Source organism: Coregonus clupeaformis, chromosome 27, assembly GCF_020615455.1.
Source record: "Coregonus clupeaformis isolate EN_2021a chromosome 27, ASM2061545v1, whole genome shotgun sequence".
NCBI classification, from domain to species: domain Eukaryota; kingdom Metazoa; phylum Chordata; class Actinopteri; order Salmoniformes; family Salmonidae; genus Coregonus; species Coregonus clupeaformis.
The window spans coordinates 16188446-16208303 of NC_059218.1; the positions used below are offsets into that span (position 1 = coordinate 16188446).

At 44.8% G+C, this 19858-nt stretch overlaps 1 protein-coding gene across 6 annotated transcripts in view; it reads left to right on the forward strand.

Moving 5' to 3' along the window:
- LOC121541558 (LHFPL tetraspan subfamily member 2a protein) overlaps positions 1-19858 on the forward strand; it is a 73010-nt gene that overhangs the window by 44390 nt on the left and 8762 nt on the right. For 4 of the 6 annotated variants that reach the window (XM_041850642.2, XM_041850643.2, XM_041850641.2 and 1 more), the window contains one exon: positions 15357-16426. In XM_041850642.2, the coding sequence (XP_041706576.1) occupies positions 15886-16426 (541 nt within the window). In that variant the 5' untranslated portion in view covers positions 15357-15885. The remainder of the gene's footprint in view (positions 1-15356; positions 16427-19858) is intronic. The other 2 variants (XM_041850645.2, XM_041850646.2) reach the window with 1 other exon arrangement.

The window sequence follows — 19858 nt, forward strand, 5'->3', positions numbered from 1 at the left end:
CTCTAGAGATAAGTCAGATCAAGCCCGAACTGTGCAATGTAGTAGGGAGTTGTAGTTTCCAACAGGCCAATATTCTACATAGTTTATCGCAGAAAACTTTGTAATTAACTTCAATGACCATAATCCATTGTGCGCCTATTTGTCCAGTCTGTGTGTTTATTTTATGCCTGCTATGTTAGGTTAGTGTCGGGCAGACACAGAGAGAAGAGAGAAGAATGCATGATGGCGAGGGATAGAGATAGAGAGCATTTGCTTTGCGAGTTATCGCTACCTGAAAATACATGATCTAAGTGATTGATAGTTGATATTCAGCAGTCATAAAAGTATGCCTTATTTACTTGCAAAGAAAAAGCCATATCTCAGACTGGCCAATAAAAAGAAAAGACTCTGCCTAGAAGGTCAGCATCCCGGGTTTTGCGGGTACTATTTAATGAAGCTGCCAGTTGAGGACCTGTGAGGCGTCTGTTTCTCAAACTAGACACTCTAATGTATTTGTCCTCTTGCTCAGTTGTGCACCGGGGCCTCCCACTCCTCTTTCTATTCTGGTTAGAGCCAATTTGCGCTGTTCTGTGGAAGGGACTAGGACACAGCGTTGTACGAGATCTTCAGTTTCTTGGCAATTTCTCGCATGGAATAGCCTTAATTTCTCAGAACAAGAATAGATGGACGAGTTTCAGAAGAAAGTTCTTTGTTTCTGGCCATTTTGAGCCTGTAATCGAACCCACAATTGCTGATGCTCCAGATACTCAACTAGTCTCAAGAAGGCCAGTTTTATTGCTTCTTTAATCAGCACAGCAGTTTTCAGCTGTGCTAACATAATTGCAAAAGGGTTTTCTAATGATCAATTAGCCTTTTAAAATGATAAACTTGGATTAGCAAATACAACGTGCCATTGGAACAAAGGACTGATGGTTGTTGATAATGGGCCTCTGTACGCCTATGTAGATATTCCATTAAAAATCAGCCGTTTCCAGCTACAATAGCCATTTACAACATTAACAATGTCTACACTGTATTTCTGATCAATTTGATGTTATTTTAATGGTTTTTCTTTCGAAAACAAGGACACTTCTAAGTGACCCCAAACTTTTGAACGGTAGTGTATATACAGTACCAGTCAAAAGTTTGGACACACCTACTCAATCAAGGGTTTTTGTTTATTTTTACTATTTTCTACATTGTAGAATAATAGTGAAGACATCAAAACTATGAAATAACACATATGGAATCATGTACTAACCAAAAAAGTGTTAAACAAATCAAAATATATTTTATATTTGAGACTCTTCAAATAACCACCCTTTGCCTTGATGACAGCTTTGCACACTCTTGGCATTCTCTCAACCAGCTTCACCTGGAATGCTTTTCCAACAGTCTTGAAGAGTTCACACATATGCTGAGCACTTGTTGGCTGCTTTTCCTTCACTCTGCCGTCCGACTCATCCCAAACCATCTCAATTGGGTTGAGATTGGGTGATTGTGGAGGCCAGGTCATCTGATGCAGCACTCCATCACTCTCCTTCTTGGTAAAATAGCCCTTACACAGCCTGGAGGTGTGTTGGGTCATTGTCCTGTTGAAAAACAAATGATAGTCCCACTAAGCGCAAACCAGAAGGGATGGCGTATCGCTGCAGAATGCTGTGGTAGCCATGCTGGTTAAGTGTGCCTTGAATTCTAAATAAATCACAGACAGTATCACCAGCAAAGCACCCCCACACCATAACACCTCCTCCTCTCTGCTTTATGGTGGGAAATTCACATGCGGAGATCATCCGTTCACCCACACCACGGCGGTTGGAACCAGAAATCTCCAATTTGGACTCCAGACCAAAGGACACATTTCCACCGGTCTAATGTCCTTTGCTTGTGTTTCTTGGCCCAAGCAGGTCTCTTCTTCTTATTGGTGACCTTTAGTAGTGGTTTCTTTGCAGCAATTTGACCATGAAGGCCTGATTCACACAGTCCCCATTGAACAATTGAGGTTGAGATGTGTCTGTGACTTGAACTCTGTGAAGCATTTATTTGGGCTGCAATTTCTGAGGCTGGTAACTCTAATGAACTTATCCTCTGCAGCAGAGGTAACTCTGGGTCTTCCATTCCTGTGGCGGTCCTCATGAGAGCCAGCGGTTGATGGTTTTTGCGACTGCACTTGAAGTAACTTTCAATGTTCTTGAAATGTTCCGTATTGACTGACCTTCATGTCTTAAGGTAATGATGGACTGTCATTTCTCTTTGCTTATTTGAGCTGTTCTTGCCATAATATGGACTTGGTCTTTTACCAAATAGGGCTATCTTTTGTACACCCCCCCCCCCCCCCACACACACACCTTGTCACAACACAACTGATTGGCTCAAACGCATTAAGAAGGAAATAAATTCCACACATTTGAAGAAGGCACACCTGTTAATTGAAATGCATTCCAGGTGACTACCTCATGAAGCTGGTTGAGAGAATGCCAAGAGTGTGCAAAGCTGTCATCAAGGCAAAGGGTGGCTATTTGAAGAATCTCAAATATAAATATATTTTGATTTGTTTAACACTTTTTTAGTTACTACATGATTCCATATGTGTTAATTCCTAGTTGTGATGTCTTCACTATTATTCTACAATGTAGAAAATAGTAAAAATAAAGAAAAACCCTTGAATGAGTAGGTGTGTCCAAACTTGTGACTGGTATTGTACAGTCGTGGTCAAAAGTTTTGAGAAAATGAACTTAATCCCCAAAAATATTTCCACTGCATTTCAGCCCTGCCACAAAAGGACGGGGAACAAAACATTGACATTTTGGGTCCATGGCCAGGAAACTCCCCAGACCTTAATCCCATTGAGAACTTGTGGTCGATCCTCAAGAGGCGGGTGGACAAACAAAACCCCACAAATTCTGACCAACTCCAAGCATTGATTATGCAAGAATGGGCTGCCATCAGTCAGGATGTGGTCCAGAAGTTAATTGACAGCATGCCAGGGGGTGGATTGCAGAGGTCTTGAAAAAGAAGGGTCAACACTGCAAATATTGACTCTTTGCATAAACTTAATGTAATTGTCAATAAAAGCCTTTGACACTTATGGAATGCTTGTAATTATACGTCAGTATACCATAGTAACATCTGACAAAAATATCTCATAACACTGAAGCAGCGAACTTTGTGAAGACCAATACTTGTGTCATTCTCAAAACTTTTGACTTTTGATACTTTATTATTTATATATACTTTATTATTTATTTATTTTACACAAGGCCCGCACTGGGGGAAAAAAAATTAGCGTTTATCTTTATGTGAATCAATGCCTAATTTATCATAACCATTACAGATAACAAATCCTAATTGCTAAATTGACCCATATATATTCAGTCAATAAAAAAAGTGCTATTTAAGATTGATTTATTGAAATCGGAATATCAACTGGTTGTATTATATCGTGGAACACAATCTTCAAAAAGGCAGTAACCTCAGCAGTGGCACTTGTCCAAAAAGTTATACTTTTGAATCATCTGTCCATAGAACATTCTTCCATGAGTTTATGATCATCCAGGTGCTTCCAGGCAAACTTGAGTCAACTTTTTGGACGACATGGGTCCCATTTATGTCTGGCGAAAACTGAACACTGCATTCCACAGTAAGAACCTCATGCCAACGGTCAAGCATGGTGGTGGTAGTGTGATGGTTTGGGGATGCTTTGCTGCCTCAGGACCTGAATGACTTGCTTTAACCCTTTGACGCGTACCAACATCATTCTACAGTGGTCAACCTGTTCCACTACAGCCCCGTCGATGAGAATGGGGGTGTGCTCAGTCCTCTTTTTTTTCCCTGTAGTCCACAATCATCTCCTTTGTCTTGGTCACGTTGAGGGAGAGGTAGTTATCCTGGCCCCACACGGCCAGGTCTCTGACCTCCTCCCTATAGGCTGTCTCATCGTTGTCTGTGATCAGGCCTACCACTGTTGTGTCATCGGCAAACTTAATGATGGTGTTGGAGTTGTGCCTGGCCATGCAGTCATGGGTGAACAGGGAGTACAGGAGGGGACTGAGCACGCACCCCTGAGTGTGTTTCAGTGTGGCTTGCCTCGAAGAGAGCATAGTAGTGGTTTAGCTCGTCTGGTAGGCTTGTGTCACTGGGCAGCTCGCGGCTGTGCTTCCCTTTGTAGTCTGTAATAGTTTTCAAGCCCTGCCACATCCGACGAGCGTCAGAGCCGGAGTAGTACAATTCAATCTTAGTCCTGTATTGACTCTTTGCCTGTTTGATGGTTCGTCTGAGGGCATAGCGGGATTTCTTATAAGTGTCCGGGTTAGAGTCCCGCTCCTTGAAAGCGGCAGCTCTACCCTTTAGCTCAGTGTGGATGTTGCCTGTAATCCATGGCTTCTGGTTGGGGTATGTACGTACGGTCACTGTGGGGACGAAGTCATCGATGGACTTATTGATGAAACCAGTGACTGATGTGGTGTACTCCTCAATGCTATTTAGCTAACTTTCGGTTGACAGAAACCATAATATGAATTAACTAATAGAAATTACTATTTACAATTCATCACATAACGGGTGAGCTCACCATTGATCAAAATAATTGAGTAAAACACTTTATAAAAATATAAATGAATCCGACAATGGGTAGTTTGTGCACGCCGCCATGTTTTTTGTTGTTGGGGTCAACCAAAGATAAGAAGAGGAGAAAAGATGAGTTTGGTCTGTTTGCAGTATGCATGTTAAAGGGGGTGTGTTGTCTACCATCATTCACTTCCCTTCATTCACTTCCGGAAGTTTACTCAGAAGAGAAGTGAACCATCCCTCACCTCATTTGTTATAATATCTTTGGTCTGACAGATGTTTACGTGACACCCAGAATGCATTGTATAATATCAACAAACATGGTTCCACACATAGCTGGCAAATAGCTTAGCATTAGCTCATTATAATCAGTACAACCTTCAAAAAAGTATTTTACACACATCTATGCAAGAATCAGAATGCATGATTTGTCACCAGTACTTGAAAATTGAATAAAACAGTAAATACATTATGCTCCATACATATGCTAAAGTAGAAACAACAACACGATATACAGAAAATAAGGCACTTACGTGGAACACACACATGTCTAAAGTTATTATTTGTAAGGAAAACAACAATGAAGGCAATGTGAGCGCCAGCCAGAAAATGTGCCAGGGGGGAAAAGTTTGTGCTAGACTGCACAAATGTATGCGTACTTGATCTGGGGAAATACTGGGGAGATGCTTCGGCTTTCATCAAAGAGAGAAGTTTGTCCGGTTCAGTAAAGCCTCAAACATACAGTGCATTCGGAAAGTATTCAGACCCCTTCCTTTTTCAACATTTTGTTACGTTACAGCCTTATTCGCAAATGGATTAAATTAGTCTTTTCCTCATCAATCTACACACAATACCCCATAATGACAAAGTGAAAATAGTTTTTTTGAAATTTTTGCTAATGTATAAAAAATTACACACAGAAATACCTTATTTACATAAGTATTCAGACCGTTTGCTATGAGACTTGAAATTGAGCTCAGCTGCATCCTGTTTCCATTGATCATCCTTGACATGTTTCAACAACTTGATTGGAGTCCACCTATGGTAAATTCAATTGATTGGACATGATTTGGAAAGGCATACACCTGTCTATATGTTGTTGTGACCCGCAAATGAACATATAAAAACGGAACACTAGAATCAAAGCAAATTAACGTTGTCTTCATTTTTTACGAATTTGATCAGGACACATTTTCAATTACCCGTTCGGGCAGCCAAAATTCCACCAAATAGTTTGACAGTATATGAAAAATATTTGATCTCTGGTTAAAGATCGAGTTTTGACGTTGAGTAATTGACTACTCATGCCCATCCCTAGACCAGACATGCCCAGACTTGTCCACTTCTCCTCTCATCAATTTTCTGTCTGTCTCTGTTTCTCTGTTTCTCTCTCTCTGTCCCTCTGTCTCTCTGCCTCTGTCTCTGTGTCTCTGTCTCCGTCTCTCTGTCTCTTCTCTCTATCCCCTCCAACAAACACACACACACACTGCAATCAGGCACCCCTGCCGGTTGGGGTCAAAGGCCAAGTGGCCTAAGCTTCAAAGTAGGTCAGTTGATCCTGCTCTGTGTACCTACCTCCAGCTGCTTTAGATTGTTTCAGCTTTCTAAGTGTTTTTAAACAACAGCCATGTGTGTGTGTGTGTGTGTGTGTCAATGAGGAATTAGTCTTTGCAACTGGCCGGCAAATGTTTGACATCTGTTTCAGAGTGTCTCAGTGCATGACTGAGCCATAATCATTCCTCTTAGTGCTGTTTGAACTGGAGTCTGTGGAACATCACTGGTGTCAGAACATCTACAAGTTTTAGTTTCATGAGACTGATTCAACTATGAACTAGAATGACCTGGTGTGTGTGTTTGTGTGTGTCTGTGAGTGCACTCGCGTGTGTGTGTGTTGAAAAGTAGAAAGAGTTACTGGAAAGGTTGTTCTGCATCAAGACAGTGACTAATCCTTCAACTGTCCAGTTGAGGTCATTGGGACTGTTTGTGTCTGTTTAGTTAATAAGGACATTTGTGATTCATAAAAGTAATTCTGATCCTACGCCTGTTCTCATGACCTCACTAGACTTGGACACACACCACACAACACACACTCGCTAGCAGCCCACAGATCTGGGTCATTCTGTCTCTTTTGGTGAAGAAGAGAGGAGAAAGAAACGAGGGAGGAAAGCCATGGGCTGTTGATATTTCAACAGGATAACAGAGGTCAAAATGTCAGTAATGCTGTCACTATCATCTCCCTAGCACACGCATCATTAATTAAACACACACACACTAAGCCCCCCTAGAGGGAGTGTGACCTCATAGCAGAGCAGACTAACCCTCTCCATGGGGACCGGGGGGCCGTGTGACCGGGACGACCAGGAGGTTCAGAGCGTAGGCAGCACACGCGTCACCACATGGGTTGTGGCGGTCACAACATTTAGTCAGCCGGTGATTGTCAAGCAAATAACTGTCGGTCTCACGGTAATTGACCGTAAATTAACATAAACACATTTAGCATCTCCTGGCTTCCACACATAGCCTACAAGCCACTGATGTTGACCTTTGGAACATCTACATTTTAAAAAGTCTAATAAATCCAAGTAATATAGCCTACACCTTCATAATAAATCAATTATTTATTTTAGACAGATCTAAAGAAACATGATATGAAGAAAATGTAGTCTATTTCAGAAGAACAGGGGGCTATATGTTTTGATTCTTAATACATTGTAAGGCTGCATGATGCGACGCTAATGATGATATGAAAAAAGTGGCTTGAAAGGCATGAGCTCTGCTTAGTTTTTTGCACAGGCTGTACACACTTCATCAGTCACTCATTCACAATTTGACAAGCACTTGATAATGCCTAGAATTTCACAGCGGCATCCCCTTTGTGTGGCCGTAATGCACCCTAAAAAAATCCATGCCTTTTGCGGCCAGTGGCCAATGTGCCCTTCTCCCTGAGGGCTCCAAAGCACCTCTCACTCACATGGCTCTCCATCACGTGATTGGGTCTTTCTCACAGGCTACAAGTGAAGACAGACACATCGGGGATGCAACTGCGCGTGTCCTTATCCAATTGCGAGGTGCATATTGACGAAATTGGAAGAACGGTCCACATGTACTTTTCGTCAGCCAACAAGATGAGAAAGCCTAACGAACAGCAAAAGCACTAGCCTATGTCAATCTACTATCCCCCACAAACCCTATCCTGGTAGTGTTTGTGGAAGAGCTGAACTAAATGACTATCGCCCCGTAGCACTCACAGACGATGCAATCGCCATCGCACTGCACACTGCCCTATCCCATCTGGACAAGAGGAATACCTACGTCAGAATGCTGTTCATTGACTATAGCTCAGCCTTCAACACCATAGTACCCTCCAAGCTCATCATTAAGCTTGAGGCCCTGGGTCTGAACCCTGCCCTGTGCAACTGGGTCCTGGACTTCCTGACGTGCCGCCCCCAGGTGGTGAAGGTAGGAAACAACACCTCCACTTCACTGATCCTCAACACAGGGGCCCCACACGAGTGCGTGCTCAGCCCCCTCCTGTACTCCCTGTTCACACATGACTGAGTAGCCAAGCACGCCTCCAACTCAATCATCAAATGTGCAGACGACACAACAGTAGTAGGCCTGATTACCAACAATGACGAGACAGCCTACAGGGAGGAGGTGAGGGCCCTGGCGGAGTGGTACCAGGAAAATAACCTCTCCCTCAACGTCAACAAAATGAAGGAGCTGATCATGGACATCAGGAAACAGCAGAGGGAGCACGCCCCTATCAACATCGATGGGACCGCAGTGGAGAAGGTGGAAAGCTTCAAGTTCCTCGGCGTACACATCACTGACAATCTGAAATGGTCCACCCACACAGACAGTGTGGTGAAGAAATTCGTCTTGGCCCCTAAGACACTCAGAAACCTTTACAGATGCACAATTGAGAGCATCCTGTCAGGCTGTATCACCGCCTGGTACGGCAACTGCACCACCCGCAAACGCAGGGCTCTCCAGAGGGTGGTGCGGTCTGCCCAACGCATCACCGGGGGCACACTGCCTACCCTCCAGGACACCTACAGCACCCGATGTCACAGGACATCATCAAGGACATCAACCACCCGAGCCACAGCCTGTTCACCCCACTATCATCCGGAAGGCGAGGTCAGTATTCGTGCGTCAAAGCTGGGACCAAGAGACTGAAAAACAGCTTCTATCTCAAGGCCATCAGACTGTTAAATAGCCATCACTAGCCGGCTACCACCCGGCTTCTCAACCCTGCACCTTAGAGGCTGCTGCCCTATATACATAGACATGGAATCACTGGCCACTTTAATAATGGAACACTATTCACTTTAATAATGTTTACATACTGCTTTACTCATCTCATATGTTTTCTGTATTCTATTCTACTGTACTTTAGTCAATGCCAGTCTGACATTTCTTAATTATTTTACTTTAAATGTGTGTGTATTGTTGTGAATTGTTAGATACTTCTGCACTGTTGGAAATAGGAACATAAGCATTTTGCTACACCCGCAATAACATCTGCTAAATATGTGTATATGACCAATAAAATTTGATTTGATTTGATGTGATGATGACCCTGGGGTTATGTGAGTTCTGTAGTGCTGGTGTTTATAAAATGGCCGTGTCAGCAGGGTTATCTCAGGCAGGCTGATTCTAGAACAGTTACAGTGGGGAGAACAAGTATTTGATACACTGCCGATTTTGCAGGTTTTCCTACTTACAAAGCATGTAGAGGTCTGTAACTTTTTATCATAGGTACACTTCAACTGTGAGAGACGGAATCTAAAACAAACATCCAGAAAATCACATTGTATGATTTTTAAGTAATTAATTTGCATTTTATTGAATGACATAAGTATTTGATACATCAGAAAAGCAGAACTTAATATTTGGTACAGAAACCTTTGTTTGCAATTACAGAGATCATACGTTTCCTGTAGGTCTTGACCAGGTTTGCACACACTGCAGCAGGGATTTTGGCCCACTCCTCCATACAGACCTTCTCCAGATCCTTCAGGTTTCGGGGCTGTCGCTGGGCAATACAGACTTTCAGCTCCCTCCAAAGATTTTCTATTTGGTTCAGGTCTGGAGACTGGCTAGGCCACTCCAGGACCTTGAGATGCTTCTTACGGAGCCACTCCTTAGTTGCCCTGGCTGTGTGTTTCGGGTCGTTGTCATGCTGGAAGACCCAGCCACGACCCATCTTCAATGCTCTTACTGAGGGAAGGAGGTTGTTGGCCAAGATCTTGCGATACATGGCCCCATCCATCCTCCCCTCAATACGGTGCAGTCATCCTGTCCCCTTTGCAGAAAAGCATCCCCAAATAATGATTTTTCCACCTCCATGCTTCACGGTTGGGATGGTGTTCTTGGGGTTGTACTCAGCCTTCTTCTTCCTCCAAACATGGCGAGTGGAGTTTAGACTTAAAAGCTCTATATTTGTCTCATCAGACCACATGACCTTCTCCCATTCCTCCTCTGGATCATCCAGATGGTCATTGGCAAACTTCAGACGGGCTTGGACATGTACTGGCTTGAGCAGGGGGACCTTGTTTGCGCTGCAGGATTTTAATCCATGACGGCGTAGTGTGTTACTAATGGTTTTCTTTGAGACTGTGGTCCCAGCTCTCTTCAGGTCATTGACCAGGTCCTGCTGTGTAGTTCTGGGCTGATCCCTCACCTTCCTCATGATCATTGATGCCCCACGAGGTGAGATCTTGCATGGAGCCCCAGACCGAGGGTGATTGACAGTCATCTTGAACTTCTACCATTTTCTAATAATTGCGCCAACAGTTGTTGCCTTCTCACCAAGCTGCTTGCCTATTGTCCTGTAGCCCATCCCAGCCTTGTGTAGGTCTACAATTATATCCCTGATGTCCTTACACAGCTCTCTGGTCTTGGCCATTGTGGAGAGGTTGGAGTCTGTTTGATTGAGTGTGTGGACAGGTGTCTTTTATACAGGTAACGAGTTCAAACAGGTGCAGTTAATACAGGTAATGAGTGGAGAACAGGAGGGCTTCTTAAAGAAAAACGAACAGGTCTGTGAGAGCCGGAATTCTTACTGGTTGGTAGGTGATGAAATACTTATGTCATGCAATAAAATGCAAATTAATTACTTAAAAATCATACAATGTGATTTTCTGGATTTTTGTTTTAGATTCCGTCTCTCACAGTTGAAGTGTACCTATGATAAAAATTACAGACCTCTACATGCTTTGTAAGTAGGAAAACCTGCAAAATTGGCAGTGTATCAAATACTTGTTCTCCCCGCTGTATGTGTTCTCTCCACGGTGGTTGAACAGCCAGGCTGCTATCAGCTGGTAACTGACCGTAGGTCAGCGGCGCGGGCTGTTTCATCTGAGTCTGACGTTTGTTTTTCCCTCCGTCTGCATCCATTTGTCAAAGAATCCATCATCCCCTCTTTCCACATCTCTCCTTTCTGACCCTGTCAGTCAGGGAGCTCTGCAGGGGGAACCAAAATAGAGAGCCGAGCAGCCGGGGTTCCTCTAGGCTCTCAAACATAAACACACTCCGGGAGGAGAGGAGGCCCCACTTCAAAACCAACACTGACACACATCTGCACATCTGTCTGACCAGGCCTCCCCTCTCTCTACCTCCTCCTCTTCCTCCTCTTCCTCCTCCTCTCTTCCTCTCCAGGTCTGGCTTTGTTTAAGCATGACAGGAGGTTGTTGACTCGTTTTAAACAAGCCCTCTGTCTGTGTACAGTGACGGAAAAAAGTATTTGATCCCCTGCTGATTTTGTACGTTTGCCCATTGACAAAGACATGATCAGTCTATAATTTTATTGGTAGGTTTATTTGAACAATGAGAGACAGAATAACAACAAAAAAATCCAGAAAAACGCATGTCAAAGATATTATAAATTGATTTGCATTTTAATGAGGGAAATAAGTATTTGACCCCTCTGCAAAACATAACTTAGTACTTGGTGGCAAAACCCTTGTTGACAATCACAGAGGTCAGACGTTTCTTGTAGTTGGCCACCAGGTTTGCACACATCTCAGGAGGGATTTTGTCCCACTCCTCTATGCAGATCTTCTCCAAGTTATTAAGGTTTTGAGGCTGACGTTTGGCAACTCGAATCTTCAGCTCTCTCCACAGATTTTCTATGGGATTAAGGTCTGGAGACTGGCTAGGCCACTCCAGGACCTTAATGTGCTTCTTCTTGAGCCACTCCTTTGTTGCCTTGGCCGTGTGTTTTGGGTCATTGTCATGCTGGGATACCCATCCACTACCCATTTTCAATGCCCTGGCTGAGGGAAGGAGGTTCTCACCCAAGATTTGACGGTACATGGCCCCGTCCATCGTCCCTTTGATGAGGTGAAGTTGTCCTGTCCCCTTAGCAGAAAAACGCACCCAAAGCATAATGTTTCCACCTCCATGTTTGACGGTGGGGATGGTGTTCTTGGGGTCACAGGCAGCATTCCTCCTCCTCCAAACACGGCGAGTTGAGTTGATGCCAAAGAGCTCGATTTTGGTCTCATCTGACCACAACACTTTCACCCAGTTCTCCTCTGAATCATTCAGATGTTCATTGGCAAACTTCAGACAGCCCTGTATATGTGCTTTCTTGAGCAGGGGGACCTTGCGGGCACTGCAGGAGTTCAGTCCTTCACGGCGTAGTGTGTTACCAATTGTTTTCTTGGTGACTATGGTCCCAGCTGCCTTGAGATCATTGACAAGATCCTCCCGTGTAGTTCTGGGCTGATTCCTCACCGTTCTCATGATCATTGCAACTCCACGAGGTGAGATCTTGCATGGAGCCCCAGGCCGAGGGAGATTGACAGTTATTTTGTGTTTCTTCCATTTGCGAATAATCGCAACAACTATTGTCACCTTCTCACCAAGCTGCTTGGCAATGGTCTTGTAGCCCATTCCAGCCTTGTGTAGGTCTCCCAAGTGGCGCAGTGGTCTAAGGCACTGCATCGCAGTGCTAGCTGTGCCACTAGAGATCCTGGTTCGAATCCAGGCTCTGTCGCGACCGGGAGACCCATGGGGCGGCGACAATTGGCCCAGCGTGGTCCAGGGTAGGGGAGGGAATGGCCGGCAGGGATGTAGCTCAGTTGGTAGAGCATGGCGTTTGCAACGCCAGGGTTGTGGGTTCGATTCCCATGGGGGGCCAGTATGAAAAAATATATATATATATAAAAATGTATGCACTAACTGTAAGTCGCTCTGGATAAGAGCGTCTGCTAAATGACTAAAATGTAAATGTAAAAATGTCTACAATCTTGTCCCTGACATCCCTGGAGAGCTCTTTGGTCTTGGCCATGGTGGAGAGTTTGGAATCTGATTGATTGATTGCTTCTGTGGACAGGTGTCTTTTATACAGGTAACAAGCTGAGATTAGGAGCACTCCCTTTAAGAGTGTGCTCCTAATCTCAGCTCGTTACCTGTATAAAAGACACCTGGGAGCCAGAAATCTTTCTGATTGAGAGGGGGTCAAATACTTATTTCCCTCATTAAAATGCAAATCAATTTATAACATTTTTGACATGCGTTTTTCTGGATTTTTTTGTTGTTATTCTGTCTCTCATTGTTCAAATAAACCTACCATTAAAATTATAGACTGATAATTTCTTTGTCAGTGGGCAAACGTACAAAATCAGCAGGGGATCAAATACTTTTTTCCCTCACTGTATGTTTTATTCACCATTATTCCTATTCACCATGGCTGTGCTATGCCACTTACTCTTAGAGCAGGGGTGTCAAACTCAATCAGTGCAAGGGCCATATTGAAAAAACACAACGAATTTGTGGGCCAGACATCGCCTTAAAAAAAACGTGTATACAACTGCGACCCAAACTGTCCGTTGTTCCGATGTCCCTTTACAGTAGTATGCTGTATGTAGCATTTTTTTACATATTAAAACAAAATAAGAGATAAATAATATTTGTCCAGCCTTTGCTGCTATGCTTGCAGATGTGCATAATACGCTGCGACCATAATCAAAAAGTATTTAACTCCAAATGACAAAAACGAGGTTGTTGTAACATTTAAACTTGAAACATGTTTGTCATTTTTTTTGCACTGCATTCTTTACTAGTACGGTTGAATGCAGCATTGCTGTATGGTGCACTCAAAATGTATTGCTGTTGAGTAGCCAGCATAGGCTACTGCTCAAACGTTGCTGTAATAGGCCTACATGTTTCTCCTTTGCATGGTGTTTTGTTGCAACACTTTAGTAGCTTAGCTAGGACAGTGGCATGTGTCTGTGTACACGGTCCCTCCGCTGCGCACGGTAAACGGGACTCACGAAAGCAGCTTGATAGACATTGAATTCACCCATGCGAGCACATCAGGCTGTTGACTCATTTATACTTGCTTGTGTGTCCTATTGTCCTTTAGTAGTAATTTATACCCGTGTGTGAATTGTAGGATACAGCAATGACCTGTTGGAACTGAAACTTGGCACGGACATTTAGCCTACAACATATTTAAACTTTCGGTCTGGTAGAAGATTCGGTCAGTGCCATTAGTGATATGATACAGGGCACTGGCTGGGTTGGTTGTGTGTGTGTGTGTGTGGGTCTGGGAGGAGGGGTGGGTGTGTGGCAATGCACTGCCGTTTGGTGTGCAGCACGGTGGGAGCGCTTGCTGTGACTTGTAGTGCAGCGCTTCGCGGGCTGTATGGAAGCGGGCCAAAATGAATTGACAACCCAAATCATTGCGTGTGCTGGATAGAAATGTGTCACAGACCGGTTTCGGCCCACGGGCCTTGTGTTTGACACAACATGTCTTAGAGTATGGTTGGTTGTTTAAAACTGCTGTGTTGGTCAATGACCCCGTTTTTGTTTGCTGATTAAAGTGACATTTTATGCGAGTTGGGAGGGGGTAAACACTGCTTCTGAAACATTTGATACCAACACTGTTAATACAGCTTGTCACAGCTCTAAGTGTTACCATGGTCTGCCATAAATTACGATCACACACTCTCTCTCTCTCTCTCTCTCTCTCTCTCTCTCTCTCTCTCTCTCTCTCTCTCTCTCTCTCTCTCTCTCTCTCTCTCTCTCTCTCTCTCTCTCTCTCTCTCTCTCTCTCTCTCTCTCTCTCTCTCTCTCTCTCTCTCTCTCTCTCTCTCTCTCTCTCTCTCTCTCTCTCTCTCTCTCTCTCTCTCTCTCTCTCTCTCTCTCTCTCTCTCTCTCTCTCTCTCTCTCTCTCTCTCTCTCTCTCTCTCTCTCTCTCTCTCTCTCTCTCTCTCTCTCTCTCTCTCTCTCTCTCTCTCTCTCTCTCTCTCTCTCTCTCTCTCTCTCTCTCTCTCTCTCTCTCTCTCTCTCTCTCTCTCTCTCTCTCTCTCTCTCTCTCTCTCTCTCTCTCTCTCTCTCTCTCTCTCTCTCTCTCTCTCTCTCTCTCTCTCTCTCTCTCTCTCTCTCTCTCTCTCTCTCTCTCTCTCTCTCTCTCTCTCTCCTCTCTCTCTCTCTCTCTCTCTCTCTCTCTCTCTCTCTCTCTCTCTCTCTCTCTCTCTCTCTCTCTCTCTCTCTCTCTCTCTCTCTCTCTCTCTCTCTCTCTCTCTCTCTCTCTCTCTCTCTCTCTCTCTCTCTCTCTCTCTCTCTCTCTCTCTCTCTCTCTCTCTCTCTCTCTCTCTCTCCTCTCTCTCTCTCTCTCTCTCTCTCTCTCTCTCTCTCTCTCTCTCTCTCTCTCTCTCTCTCTCTCTCTCTCTCTCTCTCTCTCTCTCTCTCTCTCTCTCTCTCTCTCTCTCTCTCTCTCTCTCTCTCTCTCTCTCTCTCTCTCTCTCTCTCTCTCTCTCTCTCTCTCTCTCTCTCTCTCTCTCTCTCTCTAGGTGTGTAGTTGGTGAGAAGCCAGCTGGCTGGCCCTGGAGACACTACTTCACTACGATGTAGAGTCCAGAAGAGAGGCAACGAGAGAGAAAGACGAAAGCGAGTGTGTATGAAAAACAGACACTCCAGCTGCAATACTCTAGCACACTACGCACAAGACGGGATATAGAGAGAGAGTAACTGAAAGCGGGTGAGTAAGACAGTGGCAAGGACGGAAAGTAATATCGGATGACAGAGCAGAAAGAAGGAACAGGAACAACAGCAGTGCCAGAACGACACCAGGAGGAGATAAGAACAGAGAAAGAGAGGGATACTGTGAATCATTGACCTCAGGCCCTGCCTCCAAACCAGCCTCTCCCGCCCTCCTCCCTCCTCCTTCCTCCTTTCCCTGCGCTGGAACTGTTCACTCTCTCCCACACCTTTGTCACAACAGGACCACATCCTTTGCTCTCTCCCTCTATCCTTTTCCCTCTTCCTGAAGACCCTGAGGACCTGAACCTTCACCTTTGACCCCACCTGTGTGACCCCTGGATGACATTCCACCGCTCCTGGTATCAACCCCATCGAACTCAACTGAACATAATTGTTCCTTCAGAGAGGAACAGACAACACCAGGAACACTTCAGAACCACTGCAAACGTCATCATCACCATGTGTCACGTGATCGTAACCTGTCGCTCCATGCTGTGGACTCTACTCAGCATCGTGGCCGCCTTCGGCGAGCTCATCGCCTTTATGAGCACCGATTGGCTGGTGGGCTTCCCCCGGACACCGGACGCCGTCTTTGGCCCTCACGGTGCCACTGCAGCCGGCGAGGCCTACCGGCCCACCCTGGGCATCTACGGCCGCTGCATCAAGCTGCCCCACCTGCAGCGCGGCGTGCTGTGCGGGCCGTACGCCGTGCACTTTGGGGAGATTGCCAGCGGGTTCTGGCAGGCGGCGTCCATCTTTCTGGCTGCGGGGATCCTGCTGCTGTGTGCCGTGGCCTTCATCTCCGTCTTCACCATGTGCTTCCAGAGCATCATGAAGAAGAGCATCTTCAACGTGTGTGGACTGCTGCAGGCCATCGCAGGTGAGACTGAGGGAGACACGTTAGCCCACAGAACAATATTGCAGTGTTACCCAGTTTACTTTCACATTCACTTATTGACATGCACATACAGTACCTCACACAGCAAATACACAGACACTGCTGTTCCAGTGTTCCTGTGTGCAGTGTTACACTGCCTGTTGGTTGGTTGTAGTTTTCTCTAGGCAGTGCAGTAGTTAGACCCAGCTGACTGACTGTTGAACCCCTGGAATGTAGGGTGAGAGGGACTTGTGAAGGGGTGGGTGCCGTTTGAACAGCCAACATTCAACCCCATCTATCTAACCTTTAGTGCTGCTGTTCATCTCTCTAACCTTCATAGTTTAAACATTTACTAGAGCAATCAGACCCCACTGACCACACACAAACACACACGCGTACACACACACACAGGCCCCCAAGAGTGCATTAACTCTTTACTACCAGCGTGCTCTCTGTGTGTTCGAGGTGACCATTAACCCTATAGGTCAAGGATCCGGGAACCACAGCAACCTTGCACCTCCCTCTGAGGTCGTTGCCATGAGCAACAAGGTACCAAATATTTGTCATTTTGAGTCAGCTGGGGATGACGTCATGTGACCTGTGTGGTGTTTGTGTATGTGTATCTGTATGAATCTCGAGTCGCTGTGACCTGCTGTGGTGAATTGTGGGAGGGAAGAGGCAGTCATAGGAGAGAGGGAGGTCATTCCGACTGAATCTCTCTGAGCTTTCATCCCTCTCGCCTATCCTCCCCTGTACTTGTTCCTTAGACTGTCAGGGATGGTGTAATGACTGGTGAGGGAGTAGGTCAGGGTGAAGTTGCCCTACAGACACTTATCTACTGTAAGATCAATTTGATGCCTTTTCCCCACTATTTTTTGTTAAGGTTAGAATTTGGGTATGATAACAACTTTCTGGCACTAAATTAATCCGGTGATTGCTACACCGGTGGACAGTTACCACCTAACAATGTAACGCACATTCAGACCTAGTGAAAGTGCCAAATACAGTCCAGTGTTATTGTAGTTGTTATTGAGTGTAGTCAGAGGACTTCCACAACTGGACTGATTAGAAGAGCAGAGCTGCTCGTTATGGGTCTGTGGGTCGCTGGGAGGAAGAGGATGAGGAAAAGGAAAGGGGGCGAGGGGAAACCAGAAATAGAAGGGAGACGTTTCCTTCATGCCCCCAGCCCTTAGCCCCCTGTCTGAATTGACTATAGGTCATTAACCCAAAGGAAAGATTCATCCATTTTGAATGTTATATTGTTTTTGTGCATCTCTGTGCAATGTTCTATCGATTCCCGGGGTCATTTCATGTGTGTCTGTGCTATTACCGTTCAAGCAGGCAGAAATTTGGCCGCTATGAGCTAGCATTGCTCACTACACTGGAAGTTAATAGGACTACAACTTTCAGATTACGAAAACGTCTACCATACGTCAGATTTCAATACTGGCCGATGTCATAACGCTGGAGGTTGTCTTCTCTCGAATGAGCCATTGATTATATTTTTGCGATATTCCTACCTTGAGAAATGTGTAATTTAACAGCGGGTCCACTACATTTCTCCTATTTGTCTGCCTCTTCAGTCCAGAGTGCATTACATGGTGCCATTGCATGGCCGTAGTGAATGTCACACTCCACTCTGCGAGGGAAATCGATCTGCTGGTTGAACATGGTGAGAATGTAGACTCCTAAATTGATAGTACAAATCGTTTAGCCAATTTTACAGCTAACTAACTACTTCACATGCTGATATTAACTTTGGTATTATTGTGTGTAGCTACATTTGCTAGCTAGCTAGCTAGATAGATAGCCAGCCAGCCCATAGAGAGAGCAGTGTATTATGGGTTTTGTAGACGACTTGAGCTGCAACAGAATTTCACAACGATTTTCACATGTTGCTACCAACCTTATTATAAGGACAAAATGAAACATATATTCACCAAAAATAATAAGTGGTTTTGGGTGGATTTTTAATGCCCTGGCTACAGGAAGAGATAAGGACCAAAACACACAGCGACACCATATCAAGCAGTATGTATGCACTCACTAATTGTAAGTCGCTCTTCTGCTAAATGACTAAAATGTCAATTGGATCACTAAATATCGCTCTATCACTTTATTGTCTCTCTCTCTCTGTATCTCTCTGTTTCTCGCTCTCGCTCTCTCTCTCTCTCTGTATCTCTCTCTCTCTGTATTTCTCTCTCTCTCTCTGTATCTCTCTCTGTATCTCTCTCTCTCTCTGTATCTCTCTCTCTCTCTGTATCTCTGTCTATCTCTCCTTTCCACCAGTTTGACTTTCCTCCAATCATTATTTCCACTAAGTGTTCCACCGACCGTACCATAATGTGACCGTAACTGGGATCAGGTGGCAGATGTTTTGGGAAAGGCTTGACCTCAGAAGGAGAGATTGTAGTTGGGTAGCCAGCGGTGGTCACGTCATCCCACTGGAGTCATTAGACTGGCCCTAACTCTATTAACCTAATTTAAACACACTGATGTCATATTGCGAAGGTTATAACGACAAAATGAAACATATATTCACCAGAAATTATAGGTGGTTTTGGGTGGATTTTTAATGCCCTGGCTACAGGAAGAGATAAGGACCAAAACACACAGCGACACCATATCAAGCAGTCGGTCTGTGTTGACGTGGCTGTGGAAGTTGGTGTTTTTCTGTTGGTGTTTTTCCTTCAGATTTCTTTCCTATTGACAGTGATACCTCCACATGTGTCCTAGACCAGAGGGATGGAAAAATCTGTAATTTCTCCCCAGCCAGCATTCTGTGATATCGCTCTATCACTTTATTGTCTCTCTGTTTCTCTCTCTCTCTCTCTCTCTCTCTCTCTCTCTCTCTCTCTCTCTCTCTCTCTCTCTCTCTCTCTCTCTCTCTCTCTCTCTCTCTCTCTCTCTCTCTCTCTCTCTCTCTCTCTCTCTCTCTCTCTCTCTCTGTATCTCTCACTCTCTCTGGATCTCTCTCTCTGTGTATCTATCTCTCTCTCTCTCTGTATCTCTCTCTCTCTGTCTATCTCTCTCTCTCTATCTCTTCTTTCCACCAGTTTGACTTTCCTCCAATCATTATTTCCACTAAGTGTGTAGACCGACCGTACCATAATGTGACCGTAACTGGGATCAGGTGGCAGATGTTTTGGGAAAGGCTTGACCTCAGAAGGAGAGATTGTGGTTGTGTAGCCAGCGGTGGTCACGTCATCCCACTGGAGTCATTAGACTGGCCCTAACTCTATTAACCTAATTTAAACACACACTGATGTCATATTGCGAAGGTTTTGTCTCTGATCTAAATCTATTGGAGATGTAATCTAACTAGTAGGCTTGGGCGATATCCAGATAGTCAGACCTTCATACCGACCTTGTGCCTTAACGGGATATTCAGTAATACTGGCACTGAACACAAGGGGCACTATTTTCAAACCCCAC